Source organism: Epinephelus fuscoguttatus, linkage group LG15 (genome assembly GCF_011397635.1).
Source record: "Epinephelus fuscoguttatus linkage group LG15, E.fuscoguttatus.final_Chr_v1".
NCBI lineage: Eukaryota > Metazoa > Chordata > Actinopteri > Perciformes > Serranidae > Epinephelus > Epinephelus fuscoguttatus.
Window position 1 is genome coordinate 38,121,798 of NC_064766.1, and position 23,164 is coordinate 38,144,961.

The 23,164-nt window shown below is 41.0% G+C and overlaps 2 protein-coding genes across 2 annotated transcripts in view; one reads left to right on the forward strand and one right to left on the reverse strand.

The window, feature by feature from the left end:
• Positions 1-11,895, reverse strand: part of pth1r (parathyroid hormone 1 receptor) — a 75,214-nt gene extending 63,319 nt beyond the window's left edge. The window contains exon 1 of the mRNA XM_049597633.1: positions 10,749-11,895. Coding sequence (XP_049453590.1) covers positions 10,749-10,817 — 69 coding nt within the window. The 5' untranslated portion in view covers positions 10,818-11,895. The remainder of the gene's footprint in view (positions 1-10,748) is intronic.
• myl13 (myosin, light chain 13) overlaps positions 6,824-23,164 on the forward strand; it is a 35,582-nt gene continuing 19,241 nt past the window's right edge. The window contains exon 1 of the mRNA XM_049597650.1: positions 6,824-6,993. The gene's annotated coding sequence lies outside the window, so the exon portion shown is untranslated. The remainder of the gene's footprint in view (positions 6,994-23,164) is intronic.

The following is a 23,164-nucleotide window of genomic DNA, read 5'->3' on the forward strand; positions in this document are numbered from 1 at the left end:
GCAGTGGCAAATCGTAATGACTGTGAGCATTTCCAAGAGCGTGGTGATTTGAAGTGTTTGGTTGACATGATATATTTCCAGCATCTTCATTGCAGCAACCTGTTGTGAACCACCCATAAACTCCTACAATAATTTGATTGACTATTCAAATGTTATCACTCAACAACTCAACACTCAACAAAGGGCCAGCTACATCTACTGTACTAGTAGGTTTACAATGCCGTAATCAGTCGATTAAATGGCCTTACTTTTTGTTAGGCAGTAACTATGACGGGAGAAATGTAGGAAGTCATGTGACATAGCATTTGTAAAAAGAGGAGGTTGGGGTGGTAGACGAGTCAAAGAAACACATGACTTTCACCCATAGTGTATCAGGATGGACGACATGACAGCTACTCAAAAGTGATGCCAAAATATCTGGATTGCCCTCTGGTGGCTGGCTGCAGTATAGGTTAAATTCCACCCCCTCCATGTTAGCATAATGACATGGGTCAGACGAATTGCAGAAATGGAAATAGCACGTCAAATAAATTTTTCCCAAAGTTGTTTCATGTCATTTCAGATAGTTCTTATCACGCTGATGTTTGTTCAAGGGTTAATTTTTCTGATTAGTTTGGTTTTAACTAGGGATGGGAATCGAGAACCGGTTCCTGTTAAGAACCGGTTCCAACTGGTTCAATTCATCGACATCATTAGCCTTTATGCTTAACGATTCCCTTATCGATTCTTTCATTACGCCGAATCTATGCTCGTCAGTCAGCAGCACGTTCAACAACAAAGAAGACGTAACGGTGGAGAGACAGAAGCGGTCAAAGCCGTGGCTTTACTTCATGCCGTTAATAGCCTCCCTGGAGCTGCTAGCCCACTGTGGAGCCTTGCGCATCCCCGCTCCAGGTACACGGCGGCAGGATGCTGTTGTTGTTAGCCTCCCTGGAGCTGCTAGCCCGCTGTGGAGCCTCGGCGCGTCCCCGCTCCTGTTGTCGGATTTCATGGGAACACCAAGGATGGTAAGATGAGGGCAGTTGAGTTGATTTGCCCGCCATTTGTTCTTATAATATGCTGGGCTAGCTGCGTTAGCCGCCTCACCTGAGTTAGCTGCACTAGCTGCGTGGTGTTGGCTGTGGGCTGGGATTTATCTCTAGATCACCAGCTAGGAGTAACATTAATGACAACTCATTGTGACTATTGTTGTGACATAGATATCTGTACGCCAATGCTGGCTTATGACTGTGAAAGCTGCCGTTAGTTTTTGGTGTGGTTAGTCGACGTCAAAACATTTCTATGCAGGAGGAGGTGTGTCGTTAGGAGGCCCCGAGGGGAGAGGGACACGAGCTCATGTGGTGCTTTTTTTCAAATCTTTCTCATCGTCTTTCTAAACTAGACCACGGCTTTAAGGTTCATAACAAAATGTTATGAAAGCAGATGTCTTGGGTTACAAACAACAGGAGGTGATATCATTAATTCACAGGAGGAATCGATAAGGGAATCGATAAAGAATCGGATCGATAAGCAGAATCGATAATGGCATTGATATCAATAAAATCCTATCAATTCCCATCCCTAGTTTTAACTAGTTATCTGATACTATAAAAAGGGTGGCTGACTTTGTGACCAAGAGCTGACAGTGTGCTCGCGATAAATGGCGCTACTCACAATTGGTTGGACGGGTGTATAGGCCGAAACTCGACACCACGGAGATCACTGCTGTGCACACTCTGGCTCCAAATTACACCACCAGTGCAAGATGGCAGTGGCCGTAACTGGGATATTTTGGCTTCATTTTTGTACAGTGGGCGTAAATGAAGATGCATCATCCATCTTTATATACAGTCTATGCTTTCACCCAGGTGACCAGGGTTTGTGTCCAGTGTGAAACCATTTGTCACATGACATATATCACGTTCTGTTCCATTCCATTTGTACCATGTATAGCTATTTAAATCCACACGTTCCACTTTTTTTTTCTAAACCTAACTGATAATAACTATTCAAATGAGTAACAATCAAAATGGATGCATTGCCACTACCTGATACAATGATGTATTGTAGAGTTTTTCTAAATTTGATACAATAAGAACACGACATAAAAGATGGCAACTGGCAGTAGTGACACCATACAATCACCACATCTAGCTCAGCAGAACAATAACATGAACCCACGGTAAAATCTGGAATTAGAACAAGAAACTAACTCACTGTTTATGGTAGAATGAGAGTCAAAATGCGAACTGGCATCTAATGGTGCCATTGAGACTGTCAGCAGGGATTTATAAATATGAACTTAACCCTTTGAAACCTGGCGCGACATCACTTTTCTTGTGCTTTGCCAGTATTTAAACCTTTGAACACTGAGCAAATTAGTGCCATGTCTCTCAAAAACATGGGGAAAAAAGGCAGTGAGCAACTTCGTAAGAAATGTCCAACAAATTGCAAAAAAAATAATAGAATAGAAAAAAAAAAGACTATGGGAAAAAGAAAAAAGCTCGGGAAAAATTACATTTATAATGTTTATGTTTACTTTCAAAATTATGCCACAATTTATTATTATTATTATTATTTTTTTTTTAGAATTTTTAGGCACTTTTTCCAGGTCATATCCTTGTTTGTTTGTTTGTTTCTAACTTTCTTTTGTTGTTTTTATTTTTTTCTTTTTACTCATTTCTTGCAAGTTTTTGGGTCATTCCAGTTTTTGCTGCTTGTTGCCTTCTTTCCATGTTTCTGAAAGAAATCAAACCAGTTTGCTCAGGTTTCAAAGGTTTACGGGAATAGTTTGACATTATTAATTAATGATAATTAAAATTATTAATAACTATTAATTATAATTATTCATTTTAGCCATTAGTGAGTGTTTTTGCCTCTTTCAGCTCCTTGTTTTGGTTTTATGGCACATCATCATTCCTTTGGTTCAGTCTCACTGCTCTACAACTTACAAAACCCACAGTTAAGACAACAGAAATGTTCAGAATGATCATATAAAAAGATCATACCATCACGACACTGTGTGATTCAGCTAAAGATAAACAGTAATATGGAATTGTTGTCATGCCCTACTAGCAAGACATATTATATCATATTGTTTTATGGCCACAGGCTACAAGTCGTCATTTCATAGTCGTCTGAACTGTCAAAACAAACAGTGTGAAATGTGTGAAACTGAAGTAAAAGTAGCACTGCGAGCATAGCAAACTGGTTGTTTATAGCACTCGAGGCTCTGTTTTCAGAAATCATGGAGGTGTGGGCACACAGGGTGACTCATGTTTGATGATTTCATGGCCGGGGGCATGCAACACACTTGTTGCACAATTGAAAACAGGGTGAATCTTGGAGAAATAAATGATGAGTAGGGGCCACATCAGTAATGGAAATCCAAAATGCCTCTTTATCTTCCCTTCAAATGCAATTGTTTTCTGCGCAACAGCAGTCCTGTCATTGTGTGATAGAGAGAGCAGTCTGAATTGGCGCCAACAAGATTTCTCTGTACTAGATGGAGAGCAACCGCAAATTCAATTCAATCTAAAACACTTTATTTGCCTCAGCCTTTGGGGGAATTTGCAGATGCATGTTGAGTCATACAGCAACAAAATATGGGAACGTTTAAAAAAAAAAATGCATATGAAAACAAACAAAAAAAGACTGATGAGCTGTACGCATTATAATACCGCTATGACACATGCCAAATGCAAACATATACTAAACGGCTGACTACGTGCAAAGACACTGAGGTTTTCTGATATCCAGCTCCCTCTACCCACCCCATATTTTTATTCAGCTTATTTAATTAAACTTTTATTTTATCTAATCTTCATTTAGCCAGAGTAATAACTACGAGGCATTTTAGACCCATGCAACACAGTGCACACAATTTCAATTCAATTTCAGTTTTATTTATAAAGCCCAATATCACAAATCACAATTTGCCTCAGAGGGCTTTACAGCATACGATATCCATCTGTCCTTTGGACCCTCACAGCAGATAAGGAAAAACTAATGGGGAAAAAAATGGTTGAAACCTCAGGAAGAGCAACTGAGGAGGGATCCTTCTTCCAGGACGGACAGACGTGCAATAGATTAACATTAATTTTAGCAATAACGGTAATTGTTGCATAGTATATATTAAAATGTGACAATAATAATCACATGTGTATAATAACAGCAGAAATATGACTATAAAGAATTAACATTAATGAAATTCTCCAAACAACCAGATGCTATCATTATCAGTATCCATTTCCTTTCACTTTAGAAACACAGTGGGAGTTCCCTGACGGATGAAAATCATTAAATCTACACATAATTAAAGCTGCAATGAAAAATGTTTCATCCTTTTCCTGCCTGAGGGATTAGTATCAAAGTCAAATTAACCAACATACAAATATGTCACAACTACCTTGGGGCCAATTTCAAGCTCGCTGCCTGTTTCGTCTGTGAAGCTGACCAGTGTGACGGCTGAAGTAATGTGAGGCAATCAGCACGACTTCCACTAGAAACAATGAGGCAACGCTATTAACAAAACATAGAGGAACTATAAGGAAGCCAAAAGTCACTACTAATCCAATTTGCAATGATTTTTTTCTGGACATAGATATAACTGTTCCAAAATATGGCATTAATAACTTGAAAATGCAGAATGGCTCTTTTAAACAGTGCTGATTGTGAGCCCACATGCCATTCATTTTGTCTGTTTGTTTTGTTCTGGTGTGGATTTTGGTGGATTCACGTGGCTGGATGGCCTGTCCGTCCTTGGCTTGGTGTGTGTAGCTTCCCGCCATGCAAGAGGATGGATTTGCTCAAGGTAAAGAACAATGCAATGCAATGCAGGAAGTCGAGCTAACTGGATAAAGTAAGAAAATGAATTGTGTTAAGACTGGGGTCTGTTGTGTTTGTGAGGCAGTGGGCTCTGATTAGTGAATTAACAGGCAAGTTGCTGCTAAAGTGACCAATGTCAATACGGTAAAAGCCTTTGTAATGCTCACAGATCCCAGGGGAGACTGGTTAAGACAAGCATCAAAGCACACCGCTAATGGATTTCTTTTAAAAGAAACCTTTGCTGTTAGTAAAATCTGTTCATTGTGCGGAAACACACACACACACACACACACACACACACACACACACACACACACACAAAGATTGCTCTTTGTATCATATGCTTTTGTCTGAAGGCAGGCAACAAATCCTGTTAATCCTTGACACCAAAATTGCTCTTTGTTACCTAATCATTTCTGACACACCTCCTACTGCTTCTCCTCTCTCACTTGGGAGCAGTAAAGGTCACCACGTAAAGTCTGGCCATGCATCCCACAAAAAAAAAAAAAAAAAAAAAAAAATCATCATCATAAAATGTCCTCAGAATGCAGGAAACACATTGATGTTACCTATTGTGTGAATTTATCTGCCAGTGGGGGTTTTCGTTTAATTAAAGAAATAAGAAATGACACCCAGCTGAGAGAAATGTACTGTGAGATGAGCAAATTGGTCCCAGCAGGGCTTTGTTATCTCTGTGTGTCTTAATGGGGTCTGTTTAGAGAGGGAATCTATCCAGGCCACGTCCAAACTGTTTGAACTCCCTGAGTAAATATGGCATGAAACACAGCTTACATGTGCTGTAGATGGTAATGAATAAAGACATCAAATGTATATGGTTAAAGAGCTGGTGTCTGACAGGGTTTCACAAGAGAATCATAGCACAAAAAAATCTAAGCATTAAGCATTTCCTTTTTAAACCCCCTGTGTGAGGAAAAAAGTGCCATATTTACAAAAAGAAATCCTAATCATACAAATGACGCACTTTCATTGTTCGGAGCCGACATCTTACAACCACAGAGGCAATTAAAGGACAATTACACGCAATCATAAGTAGAATTTTACTTTCATGTCACCTGCAATTACCTGAAGAGGTGACAATTGTTTTTTAAATGGTAATGAATCAGCGTTGCACACTGAGTTGGAAATCAACTCAACTATTTTTCCTGTGCTTGAAAGATAATGAGACAGGCATTGCAGTAGTAAGTGGGCATTGTGGACAACAATTGTAATACAATAATTGTGGCCGCAGCATCACAGCACTCATTTTACATTTTCCAGTGTTAAAAAAACAAGAATAATTTTCATCCTGTGAGTTTTGAGTCAAATAATTCTAACAAAACCTTTAATTTAAAAAGACAAGAAAAAAGATAAGATTGATTGACTTTGACTTTGATTTGACGTTTGCAAGGCTGCATCCATGATGTTAACATAGTGGGACTCACCCTCTCCCACCCCCACCCTGTCAATATACATTTTAATATTTTAATGACTAGGGGTATAACGATCCATCGTCCTAGATCAATGCAAACATGGAAAACAGCAATCCATATCATCATCTATAGGATACGCTTTTATTTTGAAATCTGTGTCACTGCCAAACAGCGGCAGGCAGATAATGGCACGCAGCCAAGAACAACACGATGAGGTCAACTTTATTTACACAGGGATAAATCAGCAGTGTGGAAATGTTTCAGATTTCGGAGAAAACACAAGTCAACAGCTGACGCACATGCAATATGTGAACAATGCCATAATGAGATAGGACAGGACGTACCTGCCTGGCCAGGCATCGTCCGTGTACTCCGTGTTCAAATAAATACGGTACATCCAGATCCAGTTGGTCAAAATTGGGTAAAAATTCGGACATGTTTGTTGTGGCAAGTCAAAACACTCACTCAGAGAGTGAAAGTCTGGCTCTGAAATCTCACTTCTCGCGAGATTTGAGTTGTTGCAGGAAGTTACCGCTGGAGTGACCTTACAAACACGAGGAGTTACTCTGGAGTAGTCATGGATGAATTTTTACCCGATTTTGACCAACTGGATCTGGATGAGCCATTTGAATTTGAATTCGCCCATATTTATTTGAACACGGAGTACACGGACGCAGAGCTCATTGAAACTGAAGAGCGGACGAGGAGAGAGAGGGAGCAGCAACAGGCAGAGGAACATGTCTGAATCCAGCTAAAGGTAAACACAGACGATCATTTCTCCTTTCCGTTATGTTGTCAGATAATTATACTAACAATCCGAGCCTATCTGTGTGAAAAAATGCACTTTTAGTGGACGTATTTTGACGTTGTTTGACGCTGTCTGAGTGCCCTATTATTTAATATAGCGTACGCTCACAGGCTGCAGGCAGGTCAGCCCTAGCTTCATACTGGAGAAATGTCACATATTGAACATCCTATCACTCATTTAGACAAAAGTAGATCGGAAGATAGGGCCCAGGTTGGAAAAAAACATTAGTTCCCCTTTAAGTGGTGACAGTTATTTATATTATTCATGTGTTGTTTTGATCTTTTGTGGCCAAAAACATAAAAGAAAGAGGTGGCAGACTGTGTGAAATGATCATATAGTATTATCTCATATCGATCGCAGGCCCCTGAATTGAATCGTATCGGAATCGTATCGTGGCAGAGTTTGTGATATCAGCAAATATCCTATTGTTGTCCATATAATCAATATAGTATGATATTGTGATGAACCTGATGATTTACACCCCTTGTAATTATATATTATATGTTTACATAGAGACACAGTAAAAGATAATACTGAATATAATAATAAAACAAAAGAGAATGCATTTAATGAGATGCTTCAAACATGCAGTTTCATACACAAGTGTAAACTCAGACAAAAAATATCATAACTCATACTAGAGATGATTAAAAGGGGCATGCAGAGCAAATTTCAATATTAAAGCCTGTTTTACAAGTGCACCAGCAGTTCATATTAATTAGTGCGGAGTAATCTGCTGCCCCTAATTACCAGAGACAGATTGAGATGAGATTATTCTGCAGTCTCATCCGTGGCATGAACTTCCACTGAAGGGTAATTTGAAATGTATAAAGCCACTCTGAAACGACATCCCGACCCTCCACTGTAAAGGCTTTTAAAAGATAAACTGAGGTCAAACATGATTTCATACAAAAAGCTATCCTTTTGCATTTCACGGCACATTCCTCTCCTGCTACATGCGTTTTAATGAAACTGTAGACTACAATCATGATCCTGTGGTTTTAAGTATTCAGGTCCAACACAACAACAGATATTTTCCACATCCAGTCAAACTAGTCAAAAGTGCCTTGTGCACTACAGAACATGACAGGGCTCACAGAGCTGACATAATGCTTGGCCATGGCAGGCAGATACAGATACAGCACAAGTCCTTCCAGTGAGGATCCAGACACATGCAAGTCATCACGGAGGAAAACACAGTCATGAGGGAGAAATTAAATGCTCACTAAGGTTCCTGAAAGCAGTGCTTCCGCTTAATAAATGTAATAACTGAGTAAGTGAGGCAGCCAGGCACACTGAACAAAGGCTCTGTGAGGTGCTGCTTTGTCTGTGAGCTGTCACAGCAGCGTGTCTGCTGAGGCGTAAGACACAATGGTGAGATTCCTTATCTACTCTTGTATCAGCCAATTTCATTCACATAAAAAAATGCTGGATAACACGTATGCAGTTCATAGCGCTGGACTGGTGCGTGGTGATATCAGGATATCATCGTTTATGTGCTGAACATCTGGAAAGTGGTGCAGCCATGTAGTTTGACAACTGTATGTCTCAATTTAAAATGCATTCTCTCTTCAAACACAGACACACACTTTCCACTCTGAGCTTTGGCTTTCAGGGAATCTGCGTACCGTTTGGTCACAGTTTGGAAAAAAAATACTTTTTTGTGGCGAGGAAGACTAAGCAAACACCAAACTCAAAAACGGGTAAACACCATATACAGACAGAGCTTTTAACGACTGAATGTTGAATCAGCTATAAATACACAGCAATGTTATAATTGTTTTCCTCTGCCATCTAAACCAATGAGCCTAGAGGTCCACTGCGGTACAGTGATGGACCACATCACTGGGAAAATGCACTGTACCTCAGAGCCTGGGCGAACTGCCTGTTGAATGCACAACAGCCTCAGCCAAAACACACAGAACCAACTTGGTGCGCTGCTCTGCCTGCACTGTGTGTATCCGTGTGTGTGTGTGTGTGTGTGTGTGTGTGTGTGTGTGTGTGTGTGTGTGTGAGAGAGTGTGTGCAGCAGGCCTTCTGGATACAGCTATGGCAATATTTGAGAGCGCAATTATAAATCACAATGTCAGGCAAAAGTAAATCATTACAGCTGTGAATCAGAGAGATGCTCAGGTGCCGCTGGAGTTATGAATGAAATATTTACTCCCGTTCTGACCGCAACAATCGCTTTGGCTCAGGCAGGTGAGAGCTCTGCAAAGCAATGACCCACTCTGTAGTAAACACAATGCCCTGCCTATTACAGGAACTAGGTTACCAGGCGCTGCTTCACACAAACACTGTGTTGTTGTATCGTCACTGTGAGACGATGCATTTAATGGAACAAGAGTGTAATCACTAATCACAGCAGCTTGTTGTTAGGAGCCCTGTCAACCCCTTCAGCCTGGTCGAATATGTCAATATGTGTGTCGATACACAACTGTGTCCGCAGCAATTTAAGCGCGCACACACTTTAAACCTGTGTTCACTGGCAACAATTCCAGCAGGAGTGTGACATGCAGCACAGAGACAGTTAAAGGTGCGGAGGTGAAGGCTTCTGACTCCTGTCATTTACTCTGGAGGTTGACATCTTTCCTTGAAAGGGGAGCAACACCAAAACTAAGAATTCCATTATGTTATTTCCATGGCTGACGGAGTTCAATTGACATTTGTGAACATGAGCTACTCTCTTGCAAGGCCAGAAACCAGAGGCGTAAATCTCAAACTTGTGATGTCACCAAGAGCTGCTCCATTGACAATGAATGGGAGCCTGATGTTTTTGGACAAACAGGATGCTTGTTTTCCTTTCCAGCCCCAAATGAGTTTTATTCTGTTGTTGTGTTCTTAGTTGTGAAACAGAAAATGAACCCATACTCAAAACATTTCTCTGTGTAATCTAGAACAATGGTTCCCAAAATGGGTCTTGGGCTCATTCAGAATTTGTAAAAAACACACTTTGCTTTGAAGCAGTGAATATCTGCCACTGCGCTTTTACTTTAAAGCGCTGTTCCCTGCTGCAGAGTGAGTCACCAACGGACATGTACATGACAGAGATGGCAAACAAGCTCAAAGACTTGGCCAAATGCAAGTATGACGCTGAATACATTGAAGTGCGTGGACCCTAAACAAGTGTCTCAGAAGAAATCTGGACCAACTGGCTGGACTAGTTGGGAACCACTGATCTAGAACACCTTTCTCAATTAACTGTGAATGGAGCAGCTCCAGACGTAGTACCCATCATGACAAGGTTGAGTGTTCGCACTCTAGTTTTTGGATTTGGCAGAGAGTTGTTCATGTTTACGTAAAGTTTTGGACTGTCTTAAACAAAAGGAGTGACATGAATTTTGCAAATGGGTTTATAGGTTCCCTTTAAACTCAAACACATGCTACCTTAATCCTGATTTGCATTAGATACTATGAGCAGATTTTTTTTAGAAATCAAAAGCTGAGAGTCAGTCTTGCAGATATGACCAATATGCATGGTTTGCCTTGTAAAAAATTCCGCTGGCATCACATTCTCCTCAACATCTCCTAATGCCAAACACTCACACAGCAGCTGCTCTTTACCTGCACTGACATGCTGTCAGAGATGTGCGCACAGAGGAGGCACCGCTGGACCTCCACACCTCACAAATGCAACATCAAAAACACACACATTTTGGTTATGACATGGCTGCATGCATGCACATATGAAAAACATGACTTACCAGGCACAAACTGCTGAGGAGTGAGATGAGAAGAAAGTCCAGATTGTGGAGCAGCAGAGCGGATCCCATCCCTGACCTGAGGCAACTCTACCTCCAAGAGTCCTTGCGGGGCTCAAACAGACGCTGATGATGCTCAGATGAGATGATATAATCTACTTAACTCTCTTCAAAGTGGAGCGACTTTTGTTGTTTCACTCCATCTGGCCTGTCGATGCTCACGGCGGCTTGTGAAATCATAACTCTGTAATCGCCTCGCTCTGCCCTCGATTTAATTTCCTATAATCCACTATATGCTCAGGCTCAGCCCGCTCTCTTTATTTCTCTGCATCTGTCTTTTTTCCTCTTCTGAAATTACATCCACATGTCAGAACTATTTATGTCGCTCTCGCTCTGCGGTGGGAAGTTCAAATGATTCTTTGTAGGGAAGAAACCAACGCTGTATTTTTAGGTCTTTTAAATTTCCCCTCAGACTAACTTAAACACTTCAGTATGGAGCTGTGCGCCTTATGGCTTATTCCAGTCCTCTCTTCCAAATGTTAGATCAGCGCTGGGCACAAATAAACCCGAGATGTATCACTCCATCACCAGTCGCTGTTGAATTTCACAATTTGATTCCCTCTGACTCATGTCACCATCAACGCAGTCATGTACTATCGTGCAGTGAAGCAGCAGGCTCTCACACAGGCTTTGCTTTCAACATTTAACACTAACAATCCTCTAGTGACAGAGCCGAGCGTGGAATAAGAAACTTTTTATAGATTTGTTTGCTTGATTTGTGCGTGAGTCAACGCACAGCTGCGCGTTCCGCTCCTTCTTTTCTCACTCATACATGGAAATATGTAACTTTATGTTGTTTTCTTTTCCACGAAGCAACTACAACACAATCTAGCGTGGCACGTACACAGCAACTGAATGTATGAAACTCCCAAACGGGCTCTGTTTACCAACGCTATGTAAAAAAAGGAAAGCTGAGAGACAGAGAGAAACGCCAACTTGGCTTCAAGAATCTCTACTTACTATCACGAGAGAGCCAAATTCACCCTGACGGATTGACACTTCGCAAACGCCTGCGTGTTTCTGCGCAGAGGAAAACGCGAAAGTTTGAAGTTTCTCGTGTTGGGAAGCGTCTCCAGATGTGGCAGGCGGCAGGTCGTGTTCAGTAGTGAGTATGTGGATGGAAAAGGGGGGGCGGAAAGGAGGCAGGTAGGGTGGAGCGTAACAGCCTCTCATTGGTGCGCACTCTCTTACGTTGGAATAAACCACGACTCCGAAATGACATATTTTCTCACCCCTCAAACAAACTCTACATTCAACAGATCGCAGGGCCTTTGCCAAACCACTTTTTCCCCCTGCAGTCTCTCAAAAGTTGCATCTAGTAGGATTGGATTACCGAGACATAATGCAGAAGATGTCCGTTTTTATCTCAGACACCATCTGCTGCTTTGCTGCAATTTATATTAAAGCTCCAAGAGCATCTAGTTAACACGTTTCTCAAGTTTGGAAATTAAACAGTGGATGGTTTGGCACACAGAGTTAAATATGTGTGTGTGTGTGTGTGTGTGTGTGTGTGTGTGTGTGTGTGTGTGTGTGTGTGTAGAAATCTACATGCCTTTTTCACATTTCTATATATTCTGACACTTCTGATCCTGGCCTGTTTTATTTAACTGGTGTTTTGTTGACATTGGCTTTACTTCCTTATTGTTTGAGGTCTCACAGACCCCACTGCCGTATGGGTAATCATAATAATGATTGCAAAAGCAACCAATTTTTACTTCACATCTCATTATCGTTTCTTCTGACCTTATTCAGCTCAGTACGTAGCAATGTGCTGAAAAGTAATGACCATAAAGCTGCATTATTACAATGAATATAAGAAATATATATATATATATATATATATATATATATATGGACATTTTTTACACAGGGACGTTGCTTGTGTTTGGGGTCAGTTATACCACAGAGAGGTACAACTTTCTCTACGAGCTCTGTGTGTGTGTGTGTGTGTGTGTGTGTGTGTGTGTGTGAAAGTCAGGTGTGATTTGAGAGGAGCAGTGCAGCAAGTGGTAACTAATGCTCCGTTTCCACCGAACAGTACGATGCGGTTCAGTTCAGTTCAGTCCAGTTCGGTTCGGTACACTTTTTTTTCCGTCTCCACTGTGAAAAGTTGTGGATGGTACCAATAGAGCTCCTAAGTTGCGTGTTTCCGTTTCCGGTACATGGAACCTTAAAAATCGATTTCTCATAATGGCTAGATGAAAATTATTTTCTGGTCCCATTTGAATTGTGCCATGCATTTCACATATGTTGTTTGTGAATTTTTAATATATTTTTTCGTGCAACGAAGGCTACAGTTTAGTGGAAAGAAGTTTAATACTGTTAGGTTTTGTGTGAGAGCGCTTTGTGGACTACAGCTCTTCGCTGCTCTCAACGCATATACAGTATACATACATACATATATGTACAGGACAGCACAGTATACATACATACGTATATGTACAGGACAGTACAGTACAGTATACATACATGTATGTATGTATATACATACATGTATGTATACTGTACTGTATATGATATACGTCACCACTCGCGCTCGGAACATGGCTGTGTCTCTGGTACACTTCACCGCCTCGAAAGAAAATCAAAAGAAAGAACAGCCGTTCTTGTTGGAACGGTGACATTCAGGTACAAAACACACCGGCATCTTGATCTATGGCTCCGTAGATCGTGGCAGAAGACGCAGCAGCAGCACTGTGAGTTGAGAAGTGGAGGGAAAGTGCGATGACGTGACGTCACATAGGCGACATGCAGTCTTTCTCATTACGTTGTTTCCACAGCCTTTAACTGAAGAATCATACTCATCATCATAATCCAAGGCATTTAATGACTGGGACCAGAAAATAATAATTCTCTCTCCACTGACTCCCATTCATATTTTCCGAGCCTAGAGGTCCGATGGGGGTCTACCGGAAGGGGCGTGACTTACGAGCTCTATAGGAGCGTTACATACCGTCCCCATGTTTGGTCCCCCCTCTGTTGGGGTACCTAGCATACAGATCTGGTACTAAAAGGTGGAGCTGTGAACACTGCAGTCTGTTGATTGGTCAGTAGAGGACGGTCACTCTCACTTTTGAGGCTCATGCACTGTTCATACTGTGGAGAATTTTACATCAGTTAAAGCAACGCTTACCTTTCTGGAAATTTTACACTTTTCTTTGTTTAGGTTAAAATGCTGTTAATAAGCTGATGGCACACTAAACTGTAAGTGAATTCCACCAGAGATAAAAACTCATGATTTTTCCATTCTCATATGGTTCTAAGAAAACTCCGACCAATCATTGCATTAGGATCGAATGCAATGATTGGTCGGAGGTTTCTCCTGCTCTGTCTGTCTTCCCCACGTGGAGGCCTCCGACTGACGCAACCACTCGTGTAACTCTGGTGAACGTCCGCTCACTGGACGCTAAAATGGATTACATCCGACTGTGGAGATCAGCTCACCAAGGAGTGAGGGACTGCTGTGTCCTTGTGTTCACTGAGACATGGATGAATGGCAACATATCAGACTCCGGTGTTGAGCTAACAGGGCTAACACTACACAGAGCAGACAGGGAGGCTGCATCATCTGGTAAGCTCCGTGGTGTGTCCACAAACAATTCATGGTGCTGTGATGTGAAGAGGATCTCCCAGTTCTGTTTTTGACTGTGAAATGTCGACCCTTTTCATCTTACTATTGCACTATATGTTCTTTCTTATATGTTGCACCAATTGTTTTTAAATGTTATCTTTCTTTTTGCTTGGGGTATGCGAAATGTCATTTTGTTTTTGTGCTGTGCACTGCCAGCAACTTCTAAGGTGGAACGTTTACTTGTTATATTACTCAGTGTGTGAGTTGACGACGTGAAGCCATCAACACACCTTAAATATTCCATAAACAACTTTGACCATCACTTTAGTTTTTATTGTCTCTCTTGGATGACACACACGTTTAGTTATGTGTGGATCTTCAAGCGTTAAAAAATATATATTCATTTCGATTATGTGAACTTTAAATATTCTAATCCTCACTCGGAGAAAAAAATAGTGTCACGGAGCGCCGTTCCTCCGGGCTACAGCAACACTAAACCCCTGAGCTTGCCTGAGAAGGACTAAGTGAACAAACCCACTATTTTTAAATACCTCATAGAGAAGGACTCTCGCTGCAGCCTGTTTTATTTTGTTCTGAAAATGCAGAACAAAGTGCAGCCTCGTTCTGTGGATGATAAACAAGGTGCAGACTGATAAAGGAGGAAATACAGCGAGTGCTGGACGGAGCAGTGAGTGACAACAACCCAGGGTCTACGTACCATGTCTGAAGGGTTACTTTTGGTTCCAAAGCATACCGAAAGTGTTAGGTGGAAACAGGGCTTCAGTAAAGTCACTCAAGTACTGTGCTTGAGTCCAGTTTTGAGATACTTTTACTTCACTTGAGTATTTCTAGTTGCTGCTACGTTATACCTCTAGTCCACTACATTTCAGAGGGAATTTAGCTATTATACTTTTTATCTCTGCTACACTGATTTCACAGCAGTCATAAATATTTACTTAATGTGCTGTTTGCAGTTACACCAAAAGTGATTTCCCCTCCTAACGTATTACTAAATGTTTTCAGTTTAGATGACTGTTAAAGGACAAAAGAGTTAAAAGTCTCCAAAGTTAGATAAAAGTCCAGAACATGGTGTCATGTCACAACCCAGATTCATCTTGTGACCCTTTGGAGGGGCCCGATCCTTGGGTTTGGAGCCACCTAACTAACTTGTTTTAATATTTTTACTAAAGTAAAGGCTCTGAGTTCTTCTTCTACCACTGACTGCAGCATAAACAGCACTGTCAACACCAATCACACGTGCAAGGGCATGTGGAAATCCTTCCTGCTGAAACTGTCATCAATTCAAAATAATGCTTATTAGCAATTTTCCTCAATTACATAAAGTAGTGAAGTATAAAGGCAATGAAACAATGCTGAGTGTGTTCTTTTAGCTGTTAAAAACATCCACAAAAGAGAACTTTAGGGTTAGAATTTAGATGGTCCTGAGTTCTGTCTTTCTACAGTTTGGCCTGTCTGTCCTGCACAGCAGGTAGACGATGAGATGATGTCCCCATTTGAAATGTGGCCTTTCTGATTCTGAAGGCTTCACTACCTGCTGCCCTGAGGCCAGTGGTCAGTGTGATGTCCTCTTAAGAACAACTCAAGTGTGGAGATGTCCCACTGTTTGAATATAGAACAGCCTCTTCTCAAAGGAGAATATAGAAACATGCTCTTAATGACTTGTCCAGATACTGGAAATAAGCCACAATGCTAAAATCACATTGTTCTAAACCAGTGCTGTTCCTAGCTTTATTACGCTCTCACAGCTGAGGGTACAATACAGTTTTATGCATGTGTGGTCTCAGCAGTGAACTAACGCTTAACTGTGGCAAACTGAGTGAAATGTTCCATCTATTAAACCATTGCAGGGCTGCAGCTATGATAGCAGAATAATTGCGTAATTCAGTAATCGCCTCACAGGCTCTGCTGTTTGTAACACAGCACACATCGAGCAGCAAATAAAGAAAGACACACTGAAAATAGCTTTTGTGTGAAAGCTCTCACCACTGACATGCAGTGATGGACTGCTGTTGTGGACTGAGACAACATTATCCAGCGGAGAAAATGATGTTTCAACATCAAAGTCATTCGCTGCCATATGTTACTGCCACACAGGGAACACAGATTTGGCACAAAGCAACTGCAGAGTGTCACTTACCCTCATGTGGAACCTCATGTTGTTGAGAGTGTCTCATATGATGTGACACCAAATCAAATTTTAACTGGCCCGCACTCATTACATGTGCAGCTATAGTGTGCAGATTGAGTCAAACGTGGGCCTCATACCGTCCACTCGACTTGCACTTAAATATTAATAGCCAAGTATCCCTGTTTAGTATTCAGAAGCAGTGTATGAACATGGAACAAGTGGTTTATAAATCACAACAGCGTAGCTGGAAGCGGTTTCATGATGAGTATCAATATGTCTGTTTACAAATGAAGCTCAGCGTAAGAGTTTTGATAGTTTTGCTGTTTGCGATTCCCTGTGACGTTCTCCAATTTTGGATTCTTTGTTCACCAAAGGCGTGCAAGAAAAACAACGTTTTCTTCAAAGATTCAGTGCAAGACAGGATGAATAATTCATGTCCAAATGATCATTTGGGGAGTGAAGTATTTCTTTAAAGTAAAGTTGGAAACAACAGTTAAAAAATCTCCACAAAAGATTCACTTTGCAGCTTTTCCCCTCACGGTTTTACTCTGTGGATGAAGATTGTTGAGCAAACTCCATACACTGATGAAAAATTACAGTTTGTCCTGCAATGATTCAGTCAGTGATTTATTCTGGATTATCAACAGGGCAACTGCCCCAGGGCTCCAGACACTTATAAGGCCCTAAAGATCCATGTTCACCATGTGGCACTTAATTTAATTTAATTAAGTGCATATTTGTTTGTTGATATTGTATGAACCATCAAGGGAAGTAACAAATTTAAATGATCAGGGCCTTCAGGCAACCCCTATCTTAAGGACCCATCTGATAGAGTGTTTCGTGAGATAAGATCTAGTTTTAAGGTTAATATTGTGTATATGATGCATCTTATTAAATACATTTGTGCTTGAAACAGAGAGTGGAGAGAAGAGAGGGTCCACGGCACCTTAATAATAATAACCCATCCATCTATCCATCCAGTTTTATCCGCTTATCCAGGGCCAGGTTGCGGGGGCAGCAGGCCAAGCAAAGCACCCCAGACGTCCCTCTCCCCAGCAACGCTTTCCAGCTCCTCCTGGGGGACCCCAAGGCGCTCCCAGGCCAGATGAGATATGTAATCCCTCCAGTGTGTTCTAGGTCTGCCGCGCCCAGAACACCTCCAGCGAAAGGCGCCCAGGAGGATCCTGATCAGATGCCCGAACCACCTCAACTGACCTCTTTCGACATGAAATAATAATAATACAAAGAAGAAGAAGAAGAAGAAGAAGACCTGTATCGGGAAGTCAAAGCAAGCTAAAGGCCAAATTGAAGAGATACGTTTTTCGCTTTTTTTTAAAAAATATTCAGCGAGCTAGCTTCCCTGATATCTGTAGGTAGTGTGTTCCATAGCTTTTGAGCGTAATCCACAAAAGGGTGCATCCCTGATCTTCTTCTGGCTGTTGCTGGGAACCTCCAGTAAACCAGCAATAGATGATCACAGTGTTCTTGGAAGCAAATTACTGTTGCTTTGTTCAGTAAATCAAAAGCAAATAATACATTGTTGTTTTTTTACTTTAACTCATAAGAAACATTCAGTACCTGCTCTATAAACTTGTGCATGCATGTGTTTGTACAGTACGTAGAATATTAATATATTTCCTTTTTTCCACTTCCCTTTCTTCCTTCCTTTTTTGAAACTCTGTGCATGCATCTCTCCAAGGTCGTGTTATTACTGTACCAATATCATCAACCTTAATCAGCCCAGGCTTCACTTCCACCAGGAATAGGTTATTCCTGCGGTGAGAGGCAATGAACAATATGAAAGCTGTCATAAACAAACCTGTGACCATACATTTGCTCATCCTCCATGCAGAAGGCTTGCACCCTGCTGCTTCTCCATGGGAAACTAAAAATACTGTAAGCTGCAGAAGATTAACAGAGGAGACCGTGTTTATGGCATATGCATAATCTCTACTCTATTTCCAATCAGTCAGAGTCTCTCTTTTTCTATCGCTCCTCCCTTAAAAAAAAACAGAAAACGCTTTTCTTTTGAAACGTTCTCTCCTAAAGGTTAAATGCGCCTTTAGGCCAGTTACTGCATCTCCACCCCACCACCCCTTGTTATGGTATTTATTTCTGGCTTTTGAAATGTTCATTTTTCACCTTGTGACTGCTTCCTGCAGCCACCATCATTATCTTGCCATCCATCTGGAAAAATATCCACCCCCTATAATTACCCAAAATGCTTAGCAAATGTCATCAATTGCAGGCTACAACCCAGATGACAACTTATTAACGTGGGACAAATTCTAAGCATCTTTAGGGGTGTAAGAGGTGTTCCTTCACTGAGCCAAGTGTGGCAGCCAAGTATATAAAATGATGGTGTAATTTCCTCAGAAAGAGCTTGGCAAGCTCCCATCATAGCCTGAGTCCCACTCAATACTAAGTCAATTTGTAGGTGTTTCTTTTCATGCATTTATATCAATTGAATGATGGTAGTCAGGTGTCAGTGTGATCCCAGGAAAGTGAGAAATTTGCAATCATCCTGGAAACTGGCCACAGCTCTGCAAGAAATCTATCAGATATTACATTGACAGAAAATTGGGTTGTTTATCAGTTCATCTTATCATTGCACTGCTTCATTTTTCCTGCTATAGATTTCCTGAACCATGAGCTGCCTTTTTACTGGATGTTATTGTCCATCCCAGTCAATGGGCTTTTACTGGTGTATCTTTTTTGTGTGTGTGTTTTTATTTCTACACAAAAAAAAGATAAACAAGCCAGTATTCACACGTTGCATTTATGTTTTCCAGACATGTTCTCCTGCAAAAAATGAGGCAACATACTGTACCCTAAATATCTACAAGAATGTAGAAACGGGGACACTGAAACCCTATATCTGTGTGACGCATTTTCCAAAAGTCATGTAAAAACCCACATATAAATTCAAAGCACATGTATGTTTTGGACACATGATGGTTTTCATGTGTGAACTTTTTTTTGGTTCCGTGCTTATGGTTTCATGTAGCACGTATGAAGATTTGTATTTATACTTTCAGTTTGATCTTTTCCATATGGGCATTTATTTAACTTTCCCCCCACATTTTTACCTTTACACACACATAACCTTGACAAACGTGGATTGGATTTGCATGAAAGAGCTTTACATGCAAAAATACAACTCATAGATAGAAAATATATCATCAAGGGAAATGGGAAATGTGACACAGCCACCACAAATAGCACTTGAAATTGGAATTACTTCTTCTTTGTTCCATTTTTAATCATTTCCATTTACTGTAGTCGTGGCTTGAAGACAATAAACGTCACATACAATAAAACCAATTCTCTTCTTTTACTGCAAAACAATTGGTGAAATCCTCCAGAGGAACCTATTTCCAGTCGGATTGAGGTCAGCTCATCTTCTCTGAAGCAACTCTTATTGTCTTGACAGCTCACCCAGTCAGGTCTCTCAAAGGTATACCACAGAAATAGAGTAAAGGAACAAGTCTGATCACAAAAACTCTGTCCCTGACACCCTGAACACGAGTGACACATAGCCATACGCTGCTGAGGTGGACGCCTCTATCATTATGGGCCTCATTCTTCCACTTTCATGTCTACAGCTATTTTAACTTTGATCAAACACGTGGCTCAGAAAGATAAGGCAGTGTGAGGTTACTAGTGACTTTGACCGACCTCTGCACACAACTGAGGAATCTCTGTGACATCAACAGGTGTCTGACAGATTGTACTTTGACCTGGAAATGACAAAAATACCAATAGTGGTTGTTTCTCCATAAATGGTTTGAAAGCCAGACATTTGCAACCTGGTGAAGTCTGCGTTTAGTCATTACGTGTCACATTTTGTCATCATCAACCTGATACAACCCAAACGAGGGTGCTTGCAAAGAATGCCTGGCAAAAACTTTACACAAGTTTCACTGTGCACCGTATCGTAATACAACAGTCCATATGATATCTAATGAATAACTGCCGCATGAATGATATCACATAGAATGTAAAGTTATGAACTCAACAGTAAGTTGTGAAGGTTAGGTTTAGATACAGAAAGCTACTTGGCTTTTAGGGAAAGATTCATGGTTGGGCGTCTTTAGTTTATGTGAAAGTAAAATTACATAGGTTAGGTTTAGGTGTAACAACTGGTGAAGAGTGGATTCAAACTCACGACTCTGGGGACAGTTTGGGCAAAATAACACAGCACATACTGGTCAAAGCATTCAGTACACAGAAGGACAGTCAGTAGAAGCAACAAAGCCGATAGCGATGAGGCAGAGTCGATCAACATGCTAAATCCAAAAATGCAAGAAAAGGACACAGGGAAACAAAAGGCTAGAACATTAGACACACAAGGAGCTAAGACAAAGTGGCACTGTGAGAAAACACGGCACACACTAAATGCTGTGGGGAGAAGAAGGATAACGAGACACGGGTGAGGCTGATCAGGGCGGGGCAGACAATCAGACACAGGTGAAGTCATCAAAAGGGAGGGAAAACACACAGGGGCAGGAAGTGAAGTGATCTGAAACAAGAGGAGATGTGACATAAATGAATAAAATAAAAAACATAACCTAAGTAACTTGAGCTGTGACATTAAGAAAAGAAACATGGTGAGGACATACATTAAAATGACTCAAAGTTCGGTTTCACATGGTCCTGAACATCCATCTGTGCTGGGGGAAAGTCCTGTGCCTGTTTTGCTCTTCCTACTACTTCTTTCTTTACTCCTGTCAGTGCATTGGTCATGTAATGGCAGCCTTCCTAATTACGTGGGATTATAGACTGTATGATAAAGATGAACAGCCTGACAGCACCCCAACAGTGAAGTCAAAACATCTCAATTGCCTCCTGGTGGCTGGCTGCAGTATAGGCCATAAACCCCACCCCCTCCATGTTAGGGGACATGGGCCAAACTAAAATATCAAACACGTGAATTTTTTTTTTTTTCCAAAGATGGTTTCTATTTTAGGTAATTCTTATCACACTTCAGTACGTTCAGGTGTTCATTTTTCTGAAGAGTTTGATTTTGATTATTTATGTGACGCTCTGATAAGAGGTGATGCCATGATTGACAGCTGTGGGTGCCAGTCTCAATCAACTGTGCTGCTCGCAAGTGCCTATCCAACATTTGTTTGTCAATATGGGTAGTAAATGAGCTGAAAAATGGGCCCTACCTGTATATGGGATTGTCTAAGGGTTCCATAATGGCGCCATGCCATTTGCTCATATGGGTGGTTTTATTCAAGCTTGCCCAAGATAAGATTCAATTGGCATGGAGGCATTTTGGAACCACTGATATAAAGCCCATTTTTTAAAGGGCTTTCCACATGGGACCCACATGCAAATGTTGACTGGGTGGTTGGACGGGTGTATGTATACTCGATACTGCAGAGATCACTGCTGCACAGACTCTGGCTCTTGTGCAAGATGGCAGCAGCCATGTCCTGGATATCTTGGTTTCATTTTTGTACAGTTGGAGGAAGTGGGGATGCGTCTTTATATTCAGTCTATCCGTGAGATATACAGAAATTACTGGCTATATACAGTCATATATGAATTATGGTGCTCTCGGCAGTAGTCATCATATATAATGGCATTTACACACTTCTTCAGCTATGCTAAAAATGCCCCCTCCCAACCCCCTTTCTTTCTTTCTCTCTCTTTTTTTTTTTTTTGCTGTGTTACGACAGGTAAATATGCACCACCACAGACCCTCCTGGCCAATTTTGTCCCCCTCCAATGTTGACTTCATAGCTATGACCTTGTCACAATTACAATGAAAACACAAATACATGAAATGCAAAAACACGCAGCACTCATACACACATCAAGTACAAAATGTGGTGTAATGTCTCTCTGTCAACAATGTCCAATAGTGTCAACAAATTCCTAAGTAACCAAAGTGTTGTGCAATAAGACAGTGGTGGCAGAAAAAAAATGCACTCATCCAAAATGCAAAAACAGATTTGAGGGAGTGTGTAACTAATGTTCAAGTCCAGCAAGTGGGAGAGGAGTTTGCAAACTAAAGATACTAATGTGCTATAGTTAACAAAACAATTTCACCACAAGGTCCATTTAGTAAGTGTTTTTAAACTTTAAGTCATATCACACAATCTTTATCAACAACACACAGATTTTACCCTGTTTAATGCAGTGTCTTTCTTTTTTTTCTAAACTGGCATAAAAATTGAGATTAAGTTCATCCTAGAAACAGCAGTTGACAAAACAGTCTCATGAAAAATAAGATGATAATAAATAATGACGTTAGATTTAACCAGGTGTGTTGATGCTTTTTGTACAATAATAAGGGGTTACCACACTTTCTTAAACATCACATTCAAGGACTTTTTAAAGGGATAGTGCACCCAAAAATGAAAATTCAGCCATTATCTACTCACCCATATGCCGATGGAGGCTCTGGTGAAGTTTTAGAGTCCTCACATCCCGTTAGTCTGGGGCGCCGTCAGTCATTAGGTGTGCTAGCCGCTACCCCCACCGAACTCCGCAAGGGATGTGAGGACTCTAAAACTTCACCACGGCCTCCGTTGGCATATGGGTGAGTAGATAATGGCTGAATTTTCATTTTTGGGTGCACTATCCCTTTAAGGACTTTCCAGGTCTTAATTCCTTTAAAAATCA